The 15240-nt window shown below is 41.3% G+C and overlaps 2 protein-coding genes and 1 pseudogene across 2 annotated transcripts; 2 read left to right on the top strand and 1 right to left on the bottom strand.

The window, feature by feature from the left end:
* Positions 1–5542: 5542 nt before the first annotated feature.
* Positions 5543–7587, bottom strand: LOC116260584 (dnaJ protein ERDJ7-like; annotated as a pseudogene).
* A 1315-nt stretch (positions 7588–8902) lies between these two features.
* On the top strand, positions 8903–9652 carry LOC116260583 (polyubiquitin 9-like). Its single transcript, XM_031639037.1, has one exon. It carries the CDS (start codon positions 8903–8905, stop codon positions 9650–9652), a length of 750 nt encoding a protein of 249 aa, XP_031494897.1.
* Positions 9653–11145: 1493 nt separating this feature from the next.
* LOC116260582 (polyubiquitin-like) lies at positions 11146–11844 on the top strand. The gene has a single exon (XM_031639036.1). It carries the CDS (start codon positions 11146–11148, stop codon positions 11842–11844), a length of 699 nt encoding a protein of 232 aa, XP_031494896.1.
* The last annotated feature ends 3396 nt before the right edge of the window (positions 11845–15240 follow it).

Raw genomic sequence — 15240 nt, 5'->3', positions numbered from 1 at the left:
CTTAGCAGAGTTACCCATGACCTTGGGTTGTTCTTTTGAATTTTTTTTTCCCGCCTCGAAAATTTGGCGTCGTCAGCCTATCGTGGAATCCTCTCTTCAGTCCAACGAGTGTAACTGGACCGATGATGGCCTTCTCCTTGCCTAGAGGACGAACCTCTTTGTTTTGTCAAGGCGTTCAATCTCTTTTGTTATTATTTCTCTCGTCTTTACCAGCTTAACACGCTAGGATGAGCTGCTCGCGAACCAGGGCAAGGCAGTCCGAGCTTGGCTTGAGCTCAGGTACTTGCCATGCGAGCTCGGGGTGACTCACGCCTCGAGCTTTTGATACCTCCAGGAGGCTAAGTTGGTGAGGCCTGGTTCCGTGGGGTTGGTGCGGTCTCCTGCAGGATTCCAGGTGCTATGATCGAGCTCGCGCAGCAGGGTCAATTTACTTCTGCCCGCATCAATTAATTAGGCTGCTTGCCGTCCATGGCTGCTGCGCATGGGCTGTCCATTGCTGCATACTCCAACCATCCCCGCCCTTGTACGCGTGGCAAATAAATGTATGAGAATGAGAGGAGGCCCAGAAGACCAAAAAGCAAAGCGCTGCTGCCACCCAAGCACAGGCGCTTTTGCTTTTTCATTTTTTGTTGCGCGTTCAAAGGCATCCTCCCGATGGCTTCCATTTTTTTCTTTGTGGTGGTGGGGGGACTCCCATGATAATATTGGTCTCCCGACGACTTCCAAGTGGACGCGCCCGGAAAGCCACCATGTGCCCACCGCCACTAATGCCTTTGGATGACGATGACATTTTCTAGTCTCTAAAACAAACAAACTGGGAAGAACATGATTACCCAATTACATCTAGTTAAACGAAATACGGTGACGATATCCGTAGGGTATGATAAAGCAAACAGGAAAAATACGCATCCCAGACAAAATTTATCCCTTCAGTTAAGTGAGACATGAATGTCTGTATGAGTTTAATTAAAAGGAATATACAACGCTGTATCTACTGTCAAGGTCAGGGGTTACTTAATATTAGGTTACCTGCAGAAAAGGAATATGGATTTGGTCCTCGAAAGAAAGAAGGGGACCTGGTTTATCAGCATCCAGCTCGATCGTCTTCTCCACTGGCGACGCCCAGTTGTTGGACATTTGGCCGCAAAGGGTGTGTGTGTGCGCTAGTGGCCGGTGGGCAGCAAAGATAACCGATCCATCTCCCACCACTCATGGCCTATCCGTAGGCCCTTGCGCGCACATGCATCTGTTTGAGCTAATTGAGAAGTCCCTATATGCCTTTGTATGCATGCATCATGTACCAAAATAATCTTGCTTGCTTCATGATTGGGAAGGCCCCTCCCCGTCTGTGCCCAACTTATGCTATGAGATGGCAGGGATGTTAAAAGTCCCGAATCATTGGGCATGACATGTGCCATATGTTTCCCTACCTTGAACAATATTTTTCAAACTGACTTGCGGAGAGGAAAGCTAGTTCTGCAAGATTTCAGAGGGGGTTCTTTTTTTCTTCTTTCTTCTTCTTTTATGGGGGAAATTCTGGACTCAGCAACTTTTTGACCGAATATTGCTTGATCTAACCATTCCTGGAAGCACCATCCCTATACTTGGAGTTGGAACGGAATTGCTGATCATATGCGCGTATTTCTGTTTCTTTGTAAAAGCATTAGGTAAACATATACACAGTCTCCGCTCTCTTAGCATGCTTATCACAAGATTCTCCGAATCACACTTTAGCCTTGCGAGCCCCATTTTTAAATCTTGAAGCTGACACCAGCTAGCTAAAAGCTTTAGGGTTAGCAGCAATGGAAATGAAAATACATGTATACGCAATTATCTAGAACAATTGTTTGGTTTAATCAAGAAGTAGCTGATTAAGACCAACCAACTCCTAAAAGAAGCGTGAAGTCGCGCGAATATTAATGAATGCAACGCATGTTTATGCACGGAAGTTGCCTTGCAGCATGCCATAATAATGCTTCTTTTCAAGAACTTCCTCTCTAGAGACGAGACGCACACAAGTCAAAGCGGTGGGTATATATTGATCTAGAACTAGATAGATTCGCGAACTGAACGACCAACCCCTCTATCTTGATGAAACTCTAATACTTTTTCCCGCTTCCAGAATGACTTAATAGCTTGTTGTTTCTATTTCTCTAGGCATCGCCAATTTGCGATCGCACAACTGTGAACCGGGTTCACATCTTTCATCATTTATGGGTGCAGAATGCCAGTTGCCAATTTGCAAACATATTCCTGCCAAATTTGTCCATCCAATTTGTTTTACATAACGCCGAGAGTATCCATCCCAGAGCTTCCGAACATCCTTCCTTATTATATATAGTGATATTGGTGTGAGTGGGCATGCACATAAACTCAGACTGCAGATCGGCTCTTCGGTGTATTATAATTATTATTAAGGAGTTTAACAAGGAAGAATGAGACAGACCATACGGCGAATGGCTTTGGAACTGTAATTACTGCACTCGTTAATTACTGTTCATCTTACTTTGGAACTTTAAGTGTGTAGAAGGGTCATCACCGACTCTCTTGGATTGAATGTCGGTGTTTAAAAAGACTAAAAACTAAAAATAAGAAACATAATTAGATTGTGCTGGAACTTTCACCACCAACCTTCTCAATCCCTATAAACAGGGGTGCTGGCCTTTGTGTATAGCATCAAAAGAATGGTAAGTATCTTGAGCAAGAGTTTAGTGAGTTCACGTGCTCACTTCGTAAGTTGGTGTGTGAGAGTTTCAAGTGTGTGTGCTCAAGTGCAAGGCGTTGCTTGCTGAGGTGAGTTATTGTCCCTCACCTTTGTCAGTTTCATCTCGACAACAAATAATGCAAGTATATTATTTAAATATACTTGGTGCATTTAAGTCATTACTTGTTGAGATCATTTTGTGAACTTTGTTGGTTTGGTGATTAAGCTTTTATTAAGTACATTTTGTCAAATTTGTTATTAAGACTGTTTTTTAACACTGAGACTCCTAAATTTTTTCTGCATAAATTGTTGATGTTTGAATATAAATTATATCTAGAGCCCACATTTTCGCTTACAAAGCAGGGCCGTGCGAGCATGGGAATAATTATTGCATATATAATATGAGCATATCTCTTTTACATATTAATTTTGCGCAGTTCTTGTTTTTTTTCTTTCTTATGTGATGCTGAGGACTTGCGCCCTAGAATGGGGGCACCCGGGACACCGGCTGGTCTCAATCTCCATATCAAACGATACCCTCTCCCTCTAATAACTAAGTTCGCCGTGTGGATGAGGTCCACAGAGCTGACTGAATAATGATCATCGTTTACGTGTGACATATATAGTTGATTAAGCAACAATCCGCTCTAATGTCAACCACTAGAAGTTGACATCCATGGAGGAGTTTAATAAAAAACGAGTGGTCATCGTGAAGGCGTAAAAGTTGGTTATCGAATTGTTTGCGGATTAGTTCTTAGCTTCTTGTCAAATCTAATGCCACCTGCACCGACGTCAGTCATATCTAGGACAGGATTGAATTCGATCTACAAAAAAGCATTTTACATATCCTTGTGGATAAGTTTTTACACATCGAAGGATCCTCCTTGCGCAGAGCGAAAGTGGCAATAAAGTATGAGAGAAAGCACCTATAGAACGCCCACCATGCAGTACTGGAGCCAACGTCAGTGCTATGGTTAATCAATTAAAACCTCAGCCAAGATGAATTTGCACCGACTTCGTGAGCATAGACCACTGGGGACGCAACGAAGGATCATGGTGGGCTGCCTTCACAGTAATCAATAATGAATACGAACCCTCGACCCTGCATATGCACGTGAGGCAGGAGCTAAGGCGTTCATTAGTCCTTTTCGGAGGTGATTTTCTACTGTACTGCGTGAAGTTGGTCGGCGCAAGATCGTGTTCAAAGTATGTAGGCAGTAGGCACTCGATTTAGTGTAAGAAGATGAGCCAAAAATAATGAAGGGCCACTTTAGTTCTTCAAAACTGTGATTATGATTGAAGATGATGGGCATTGACCACTGATTCTATGACGTGTTTCAATTATTGATGAATACATTTTCTCCAGCACACGCAAGAGGGGATTCTAGCTAACCAGTTGACAGAGATGGACGATACCATCTACATGCAAACAATCAATGATTAATTTGAAAACGAATCCATAAAGTAGAATTTTCTTTGAAATGTGGATTTGAAATCATTGAACTGCCTTTCGGATCAATGTTTTGTGCACATGGATGGAAGATCCTTTCTTTTCTTTTTCTTTTTTTCTTTCTTTTCTTAGTTCTCCACCCCCGCCCTCCTCCCCACGGAAAGAGAGAGAGAGAGAGAGAGAGAGAGAGAAAAAAAAGAAACGTACCAAGACTATCGATCGATGGTTATAGACATCGGTTGATATTCTTCTGGCCTTAAGGTAGAAAGCGACCTTGTTAGACATGAACTTCAGGGTTTCGGGGCTGCAGCTGGTAGCAATATCTGCGAGAATACGCAAAAGAGGGGAAACGTATGAAAACATTTTTTATTTAGTTGTTTCCAGAGAAATGATTAACATTATATAGCAATTTAGCTCAGACCATATATAATTAGCTTTACTTTAATTCATGAAGAAGGAAAGGAGCACCCCTTTATGGCCATTCACAACAAAATGACGTTACACAGGCAATTGTATGGCCATTTATCTCTAACTTGCCGCATGACTTCGTATTGCGCCAGGAGGTCAGCTACCAGATCGGCAAGGGATTCCGGCGAGATTTTGGAAGGAAAGATCGATGTCAAGGAAAGGAGGAAGAGAAGGACGAAGGGTCGAGCCATTTCGCCCACTCAAGCAGAGAGAGAGAGAGAGAGAGAGAGGAGGAGGAGGATGAGGAGGAGAGGGGGATCAAAGACATGGAGGAGAAGGAAAGAGTGAAATAGAATGAACCTTGTTGACTGGACTCAGGCGTTTACTTGCCTAGCTCCTCTTGATCTCCAAGTCGGGAACCCTTGACAAATCGGGTTCACGTTTAATCAAACCTGGCTTAATCTAATGGGATGGGAACCACAAGCTAAAAGACCAAGTAGCCAGACCCTATAGGTCATTTGTTAATTTGTTCCAGCCCACATGTGTGTTGAAACAATTATTGTAATTGTTAGTAGAGAAATATGCATTCTTCTCCAATTGTCTCCTTTGAAACTATAAAACTAGCTAATCTCTTCTCCAATTAAAGCCTACATCAAGTTTTCATTAGTTTTGGCACGATTGACCATTCTTGAAATTTTGCGCCAGTTGGTTAACTATGGCCTTGAAAACAACCAGCCACTCTCCTAATTCTGATCATAGCCGGCAAATTTGCAGTCTACTAGCAGCTTATAGCAACATAAAATCAACAGCAAATGAAAAGAACAATTCAAATGACAGTCTTAACTGTTGGCAACACAAGGAGAGTAGATAACTAAAATGGATGGCTAAAATGAAAAGGAAAGAAAAGCACACACACACACACACAAAAACCGATAATCTTTGGTTTTGCTGTTTGCATTATTACAGATGACAAACTTTTCTTACTTGTTTGTCTGTTTAGAACCCTTTTTCTTGTTAGATAATCCTCCATTACGCTCCAGAGCACGGAGCTTATTTTTATAAGCTGGAGTTTGCTTCACCATCGCAACAGCCTGTGCCAGCAGTAACAGAAAGAAAAAAAACAATATTATTTTACCTGCAAAACGAAGAAACATAGCTCCCATAGTATGTTAGTGGATACCAAAGACAAGCAAACTGAAACACCAGAAACTGTACAATATGCTTTAAAGTTCAACCATTACTTTGTTTTAGTAGATGATGATTACCCTGTTCTATAAACTACTTGCGCTGTCTGTTGTGTTCTATGGGATTATAACTAAAAAACTGACATATGAATATTTCTTGGAGTAATGGTTCAGAATGCATGCAACGTAAAGGGAAAAAATTATAGCAGTCTCTTAGTGCTTAATAGAATTTATACAGCTTAGAAGTCCACCAAGATACTTGCATGTATATGATTAACAAAACTGAACCCTTCATTGTTCAATACTATATTCCTGCATACTAGAATTCACATAAACCTCTCCCGCAGATGGTCTCTGAAACCACAGAGTTTTAGAATCTTTGCAGGCTCAACAGAGACAAGCATTAGGTGATAAATCCAATTCCATGGTGCGTTAACCTTTTATGGCTATATATCAATATAAGCTTATTATTTTATACTCTCAATGCATAAAGAAAGGTCTGTGAGCAAAGTCAAATAAAGCATCTGCAGTTCCCAACAGAAACAGAAGGTAGCTGGAAAAGCTGAAGACATGATCTCTAAAGTCATTAATTCACATAACAGAGTCACTCTATTTTCAAACATCTTAGTACCTGCTTGTACCTGGACCATCCATTCAGGTATTGAAACGCTGAAAGAACTGATAGAAGACCAATTAAAATTGCCCGCAGATCCTGCCCAGGAAAAATAGGTTTCAGAAACTTTCTGTATTGTCTTAGAGAGCCCAGAAATAAAATTTCCATTATTTGAGTACAAAGAAAGACAGTCAAAGAGGTTAATGTCGAGTTTCACGGTCTTGTGCCCATAGTATGCCCGATCATATAACGTGCTGTATTGTAAAACACCTGCAGCAAGAACTTCAATGTAAAATCGCACTAATTGTTTATGACCAGAAAACTAGTAAACAATCACTATTTAAGATAAACCTAAAAGCATGTTGAGTTTTTTTTTTTTTTTGCACTAATGTGAATAAATCGGAAACAACTGGGAATTCTTTTGTTCACTGTCAGGTGATTTTGATGAGAACCAAGAGTTAGAAATAAAGTAGTAGAGAGCAGCTTTTACCTAGATGCAGTGAAAAATAACTGACTGCAATGATTTTTTGACCAGGCATCCATAGTCCTAAGTAAAGAGCCAGCTGACCCACCTATGGGGCCAAAATCCATGGCACTTACCAAGGGGATATATGTGAGGAAAGAAATATGAAAGTCATGAAATGGAAAAACAAGAACTAAGAACAAAAATGCTATCAGCATGGCGAAAATCAGATTGGAAAAAAAAAACTTTTCGACGAATTATATAATGTCTCCTTGTTATAGAATCACTTACAAACTGAAGAAAATGCCATTTTGGCGTACCTCCTCGGGGTGTGCGATAGCATAATCATACTGCTCTCTGGTGGTGTCGTCCTTCAAAATCTGCACAAGTTAAGAACTTTCATCAATTATTGAGCAACAGCTTCCCCGCTAGGCAATCAAATCAAAGCAAACAACCACAAGGAATTGGGCACTATGTAAGAGGATAAAAATAAGCGACATAGTAATTAAGAAAAGCATTTCAGCAATGATGATGGAGATGAGTATATAAGAATCTGAATTTGATGTAGACTCCACAGAATTACCTCATAAGCATTGGCGATTTTGATAAACTTCTTCCTCGACTCCGGATCTGGATTCTTATCAGGATGACTTATCAATGCAAAACATGTTCCAAAAAAAAAAAAAAAAAGAATAAGAATATAATCACCGAAAAATCTAATGAACAACAAGGCTGCCCGCACCCCTCGACTCAAAGCAACGGCATCAAGTCGCAGAGAATTCTCAAGGCTTCGGAGTCTTCCGGGTGGGGAATGCCCGGTTTAGTCGGATTCGAAATTCTGCAGTCAGTCAAAACTCGGGGCTTGGCTCCGGTTGGAGACCAAGATCGAGTCTGTTCCGAATCTGATCGGTTTGAATCCGTAGTGCTCCAGAAGAATTGAGTATTTTCTTATATGCATGTTTTGTTTATGCAGAATATATATGTATAATCTATTGCAAGTAGTTAAACTTGTTTCAACCTAATCCTAAACTCTCATTTGAGCAGCCTTATCGTCGTCTTGCTTTGAGGTAGCTTCCAAAAAATTGATGCCCCAGGTGAGGTGAGGTGAGGTGAATTGACGACTACATGAACCCTTTTGAGACTGCGCGCAATCTGAGTTTTTCCTTTACTATTAGTGTCTTATTATATGGGTGGTTTAGTGTTATATTTATTTTTACTGCTTTTGTTATTTTAGTCTGCCATTTTCTTTTATTGTTCTTTCAAAGGCTTTTTATCTCATGTCCCAAAAGTACATTGTTCCGAAACTCAGATGCTTGATGCATTCTCCTCCAAAGAAGTGGACGCTTTAACTACCTTATTTATAAGAAACTTGTTTTATTTAGAATCATCCTCTAAAACTCATATAAAGATCGATTTCGTGGCCAGGCAGATGAAGCTTTAGGATTATTTCTTCAAGAAAAAAAAATAAAGCAGTAAAAGATCTGTGGAGCATCAATAAAAGTTTTCATCAATAAATTTATTTAATTATTCAACAGCTCTTCCTTTCTTCTTTTTGGTTACAAAACCGCTGTGCTTGTGGTGTGTTGCCAGCGTTGCACGCATGCATTTTGAAAACGTGAGGTACTGATCTCAGAACTGTTTCCAGAAGTGTCAGAAGTTTGTTACTCATTTTTTGGGTGCTCAGGCGACTGCCTCTGTAAAACAAACTTCTAAACACTCAAGAGCTACGTTCTCTCGTCCATGAGCAGAGTAATCGTCCAGTATTAGTGCTAAAATTGGTGGTATTTCTTCTGCAACTCATGTAACTTCATTTTATCACTGCTTCATTAATGAATGTAATTAACAAAACACTACGTAAGAGGACTAATCATTATAGAATTCCCGCCCACTAAAAATATAAGAAACTCGTGGTGGTTTGTTGGTTTTCTGCAACAGAATATATAGTCGTGAAAGCGCATGAAATTCCTGTTGTTCTGTATGTATCAACAGACTTGGTGCAGAGAGAGAGAGAGAGAGAGAGAGAGAGAGAGGCCTATAACATTCCAGCATTACTCCTGAATATAGTAGTGTAAACAAGGCAATGGAAGTCGATTTCGAGCTGAGCAATGGAAGTAAATACAGGATTGAGATTGGCTTCTTTGACACAGTTCTGGACATAAAAGAAAGGCTGGAAAAACGTTGCGGCATTCCTGTCAAGCAACAGAGCGTTCTCTTCAAGGGCACAGTTATGGATGATGAGAAGGAGGTTCACCTGTATGGGCTCTGGGAAGGTTGCTGCGTGGAGGTTCTCGTCAAGCCCGAAGCCGGGAAGCTTCAGATGCACGTCAAAGGATTAGAGGACCCCATCTTCCTCAAATTCGACATATCAAACACCATCAACTTCTTGAAGGAGAGAATTCACGAGCGAATCGGAGTGCCGACTAACAGGCTTCTTCTTGTGCATCAGAATAGGAAACTTTCAGATCCAGTGCTCACTCTGGGCGAGTATGGCGTCGCTGATCAATCTCGGATAGATGTCCTGATCAAGCCGGCCAAGCCTTTATCTCCGAAAAAACATAGCACCATGAATATAATAGTGGAACAAGCAAGGACTAATAAGAAGGTGTCTGTGGAAGTGAAGTCTACCGACACAGTTAGTGGTTTGAAGGAGAAGCTTCAAGCTCTGGGAATTCCGGCCGACGAACACTTCCTTATTCACAACCAAAGTCCCATGTCCGACAAGAAGACACTTGAATGGCATGGAGTCGAAGAAGGGCACGTGTTATCCATCTTCCAAGGTTATGTCACTTCGTCCGAGCCCGACTATACCGAGCTGGAGGAGGATATATAGAGCCACGGGCATCAGCGGCCATCAACATGCACAGCTAGATTGAAAAGCCGATTCCTTCATACAATGCACCTGTTCGTGGCAATGGCTTGGTGATGATGAGCCCTGTGAGCCCTGTGCGTGTGGGCAAGAAGCGCTTTAATGCCCGATATCTTTTTGTCTGCGTGTATGTTACTGTCTGGAGTAGCTCCGTGCGTTAAAACTTCAGGACTGTATTCATGCTATCCGGTGTTTGTGCGTGCCTTTGCGTCTGCTGTTCGTGCCTTCGTGTGCTGCTTCCTGTCGTCTTAACGTGTTTGCTAATCTGGACGAAGGTTCAACCTCCCTCTCGCCTTTGATTATGTTGCACTGGAACTTTCAGCAATACAAAGAAGAGCCTCGAAAAGAAGCCGGGCGTTCATTTTCGTAAGTTAAAACTATAGTTCATAAACTAAAACGATCTTGCACGCGCGAGGAACTGATGCAGAAATATCCCATTTATTTTTCCAGCGCATGTTCGTCAACGTTCATGTTCATCGGGGTCAAATTTTGAAAAGAAAAAGGACTCGAAGTAATTGAAATTCTAATATGAATCCGTAGTTTTCTGTGCAACTAAATTGTTTAATTTCCTGATTAATGCCGCAACTTCATCTACGTATCAAAGTAGGCTGATGATCTAAAACTGTATATATAATGTATATATAAGTTGCCTTTAAGACTGTAATGGGGGAGTCTTTGGTGTAACAATGATGTTGCACCCATCTCCAATATTCGACTTTGCATTGGATCATCTCTCTATAATGTTTTATTTAAGCCTTTCTTTTGTGGTTTTAAGATGTTTTTCAGGAGTTGTGCCATTCAGGTTCTGTAACTTAAAGCCGCACCAACTAGCCTTCATTAATTTCTATGGAGCATCTTTTTAACTATATATACGAATCACCGCATAGAAATTGGCCATTTAGAACGCAATTGCGAGATCCATAGTTCAAAATTGCTCAAATGGTGGTTTTACCGTCTAGACGATCTGGGTCAAAAAGTTGGATCCCTGCGCGCTGTTCAACTTTTAGTTTTCTTAACGCGTTCTAACAAATAGGATAGGAAGGCGATCTTCTTAACAACTTTTACTTGCTGATGATGACCACAGGCAGATCTCCCCGCTGAATAGACGGATTCAACCCACTGCCAGTGGTCATTTAACAACTCGTCATCAGCTTTTGAGAGGAACGGTTCTGCGAGGATAATGGGGAAGAAAGGCGATAGGATGCCTGCATTTTAGGAGGGTAGGTACAGCTAAAAACGATTGACAGCAAGGTGGATCTATCTTTTGATTGCTTACTGCCGCTTTGTTTCTCGCTCGCCTTCTCTCTCCAAAGTAGCTGCGGGATGCATCCTTGGCGCGCGCGGCAATAATATCATCAAGACTACCGTGCAGTAACATATTGCAACCGTTGGTCTTCTTGCTCATGTTTGCCATCAATTTTCCCCCGCCATGTTGATGCTGTGTGAAGGGTGAAGTAATGGATGTGGTGTTTGAGGTGTGCAACAACAAGTACACCATCGAGATCGGCTTCTTTGACACGGTGCAGGAGATGAAGGAGAGGGTGGAGAGAAAGCACGGTTTCCCCATCGCCCGCCAGACTCTCGTCTACAATGGCAAGGTGCTAAAAGACGAGCACTACGCGGAACACTACGAGTTCTACGAGGGCTGCCTCATCCGTGTGCTCCTGGAGCCCGAGAGGCGGAAAGTGCAGGTCGTGGTGAAGAGGCCCACCCGGCAATACCCTCTGGAAGTCGATGTCTCCGACACCGTGGGCCTCTTGAAGGAGAAGATTCAGGAGTACGAGGGCGTCCAGCCCGGCCGGCTGTTGGCGTCGCACTCAGGCGTCGAAATGGAGGATAACCGGTGCCTCGGCGAGTATGGCGTGTCGGACCAGTCCGAGATCAGCGTGGTGTTGAAGCCCAATACACCCACCAAGATGATGAGGGTGTTCGTCGAGACGTCAAAGGGAGGACTGAAGATTCCGGTGGACGTGAATTCGTCGAGCACGGTTCACGACCTGAAGATGAAGCTGGAAGAGAAGGGCATCGCGCCCAACGAGCATTTCTTTGTTTACAACCACGACGTCATGTACGACAACCGAACGCTGCGTTGGCATAGGGTTCAGGATGGAGACACTCTCTCCGTTTTCAAGGGCAGTGTTAGTGGTGGAATGTAGACCATTTGATTTACAAACAACCCCAGGTTCTTTTTGGTAGCTAGATGGAGATTTTACCCTTTTCTTCTTCTTCTTCTTCTTCTTCTTCTTCTTCTTCTTCTGTTATAGAAAAATCTGTATTTGGAAAACTAAATTAGGTGGGCTAGCGCTGTAGAAATAACTGAGTCATTTAGCTTTCATGTTCCAGTTTGCCGTCTTCCCGCTTTTATGATTGACGTTCAATCCCCGCAATATGCCTCTCGTTAGCCAGTAGGACGAGGCTGCGTGAACTCCTCGACCCTCATATTCATAAATAAATTCAATGATCCTGCCTCCAAGATATTGACGGGAGATTCCTTCCCCTAGATACAAAATTTTTTTGAACAAGGATGTTTCATTTCCACATTAATTAGCGCACAGGCAGATCAGATCGGAAACAGGCAGTGCTGAACACGGAGGAGGGAGAAACGGGAAACGGATGTAACGTCGGCCGGTCCAACTAATGCTCGATCGATCGGAAGGCGCAGTCGAACGCACGCGTCGATGGAATGAAGTGAAGGTACATATACGATGTGGACTCAGTCTAACGGGAGTTGGACCAAATCTATGTCATCATCCAAAACAGCTACGTCCTCCCATGCCATGTCTCATCTGTTGGTCCTTAGTTTCATTACCCCAACAAATTATATATCCTTCAAAAAATGCGTCATGTTTCGCTTGATCGCTTTCCGTTTTCTCTTCTTCTTATTTCTCTACTTTCGTTTGAAACATCCTCCACCATGGTCGAGCGGTCGATGACAAGATGATGATGAGTCTGGGATGCTCGTGATGAACCTAGTGCCGTGCTCTGTTCATATTAGTTTTCTTCTGTTGCATTGTGCATCTTCTTACGCTATTTGTATATCTCGAGTCTCTATTGGTTGCAGTACCGTAACTAATAAGTGTCCTTGAGAATTCTATTACTGTATATAACTTTCATGATAAATAAATCTATTGACCTTTAGTTGTTATTTTTCTTCTTTATGCATCAATCGGACAATACCATAACGTCCCATAAACATCAATTTAGAAATTTTGTGTGTAATTTACATCCCTAGTAAGGTGAATGAAGGACTTGATTGTGGGTTCGGACCACAACGTTGTGATTAGATTATTTACAACTTGAAAAGCATAAAGACCAAAGTTCGCAGCATAGTTTCATAAAAAATTTGGAAAGCATTGCACAGCACACATATTAAATCCCTTTCCTTTTATATAACCCGTGTTTGGATACAAGATCGTAGTTGCATCACGGGAACATCCTTTCGTTTCTCTCCATCTAAACAGGCCGTTAAGTCAAATATGGACGCAATATCCAAATAATATATAAAACTAGCTAAAAGTTGCATTCGAAAAAGCAAAAAAAAAAAGGAAATACAGATTGAGCAGTTAGCCGTTGGATAACCTTGCTCCCGTGGAGAAGGGCGTCATCTCATTCCCATCCTTCTGTCCTCATGTTGGCATCCATTTTAAAGCTCATACCTTGGATTTGTATAATTGTATTAATCCCTTAATTAAGTATTCCAAAACTCAAGCATGGAACTGGAAAACGAGGGAAAAATTGAAAGGTTGCACGTGTAGTGTAGCACTGGTGGTTTTGAGATCCTTTTAAGTAATAAATTGCAGATTCTTTCTCATGCTAAAATGCTATTCGGTCGGAAAGAAAAACAAGAAGCATAGCAGGAGATGCAGCACACGATACTTCACCATCTCTGTCTCTCTCTCAACTCCGAGAAGCATGCTGGTGACTCAGAGACGCATGCTTGGCTTTTTAAGTGCTTCATATATAGCCCATTTGTCGTGTGCGAGACAGCAAAAAGACAGCGGTGAAGTAGTCATGAAGCTCTTCCACACCAGAAAAAACTCCACCCAATGAAGTTCTTCCGCAACAGGAAAAATTCCACACTTGATCTTGCATTGCTATTGTGGAGTTTTAATTTCCTTTCGTGGAAGAGCTTCATGACTACTTCACCGCTGTCTTCGCTGTCTCGCACATGACAAATGGACTATACATGAAGCACTTAAAAGCCCCAGCATGCGTCTCTGAGTCACCAGCATGCATCTTTGAGTCGAAGCCATTGGAAGCGACGACCTTGGATGTGGGAGCATGGTAGAGCTAAAAGATTATTATACCAACTCAATGGGGCACATTAGCAAAGCAGTAGGCTCGCCATCGACAACTCCACGGTACATGGTAGTCAAGAGATAAAGACATGTAGAAGGAAGCTGCACAGCTCTAGACCCAGATTGTCCAAATCTCAGGTTCATAAACCATATACAATTTCACCATATATATTCATCCAAATCAAGATCATAATTATCTAACGTAAGTCACAAATAGAAAAAAGAATGCAATGACCAAGAAAGGAGTACACCAGAGCTATTCGCAAGGATAAACATACAAAGTAATATGACATACGACAGCTTAAAATTACAAAGGGAAAAGCAAGATCTATGGTCAAGGTTAATACTAAGAAAGCATATAACTAAAATCACAAAAACAAAACACAACAGAAGCCATGAACCATATATCATATAAGATAAAATTCTTTTAAAAGAAAACAACTGAAACGGATGCTTTTATCATCTACCGTAATTGGCAAAACTTAAGATCACCATTACAAAGCTTAGTAGGTTACTGGGACTTGTTCTTCAGCAATCAAATTTATAGAGAAAGTATATGTGAGCAGGAGAGGTACTAGAAAATAACATTTTAGGCAACTCTATACATATAAGTAAAAAAAGCTCGGTTCTCGATGTATCCATATATATGGCAATTTTAGGTTCCAATATTGCTATATTTCAATTTCACATGTCACCTAGCATTTAGCACTACCAACCGCATATTCAAAGTTCAAGTATTTATATCTAAGTTTTCCTAACTTAATGCTTGTGGTTTATTTGAGGGAATAGAGTTGGTGGTAAAACCTCTCATATCCACCATTTTTTGAAAACTTAAATGTCATAAACTTATAAAAGATATAGTGACATAGCGCTAGTACTAGGACAGCGAATTATTCAAACTTGGAAGCTATATATATATAAGTGAAAAAAAGTTCTTTCTTGATGTATTCAGTAACAAGGATGGAAATTTTAGGTTCTAACGTAATGTCTGCATTGAACGTTGCCTAAATTTTGCACTAGCAACTGTATATTTTAAAGTTTGGGCCTTTATATTCAAGTTTTCCTAATTTAAAGATTTGTGTTTCATTTGGGAGAGCAGAGTTGGTAGAAAGACCCTTCATATCTACCATTGTTTGAAAACTTGGATGGAAAATGTGACATATTGTGCTAAAACTAGTCCTGATTGATTTAAATTTGGGAGCTACATGTATAAGCACAAAAAAACTCTAGTCTCTTGATGTTCTCGATAATAAT

Source organism: Nymphaea colorata, chromosome 9 (genome assembly GCF_008831285.2).
Source record: "Nymphaea colorata isolate Beijing-Zhang1983 chromosome 9, ASM883128v2, whole genome shotgun sequence".
In the NCBI taxonomy this organism is placed as follows: domain Eukaryota; kingdom Viridiplantae; phylum Streptophyta; class Magnoliopsida; order Nymphaeales; family Nymphaeaceae; genus Nymphaea; species Nymphaea colorata.
Note: the sequence above shows the minus strand (reverse complement) of the source record. Positions and strands in the feature narration are given on the sequence as shown.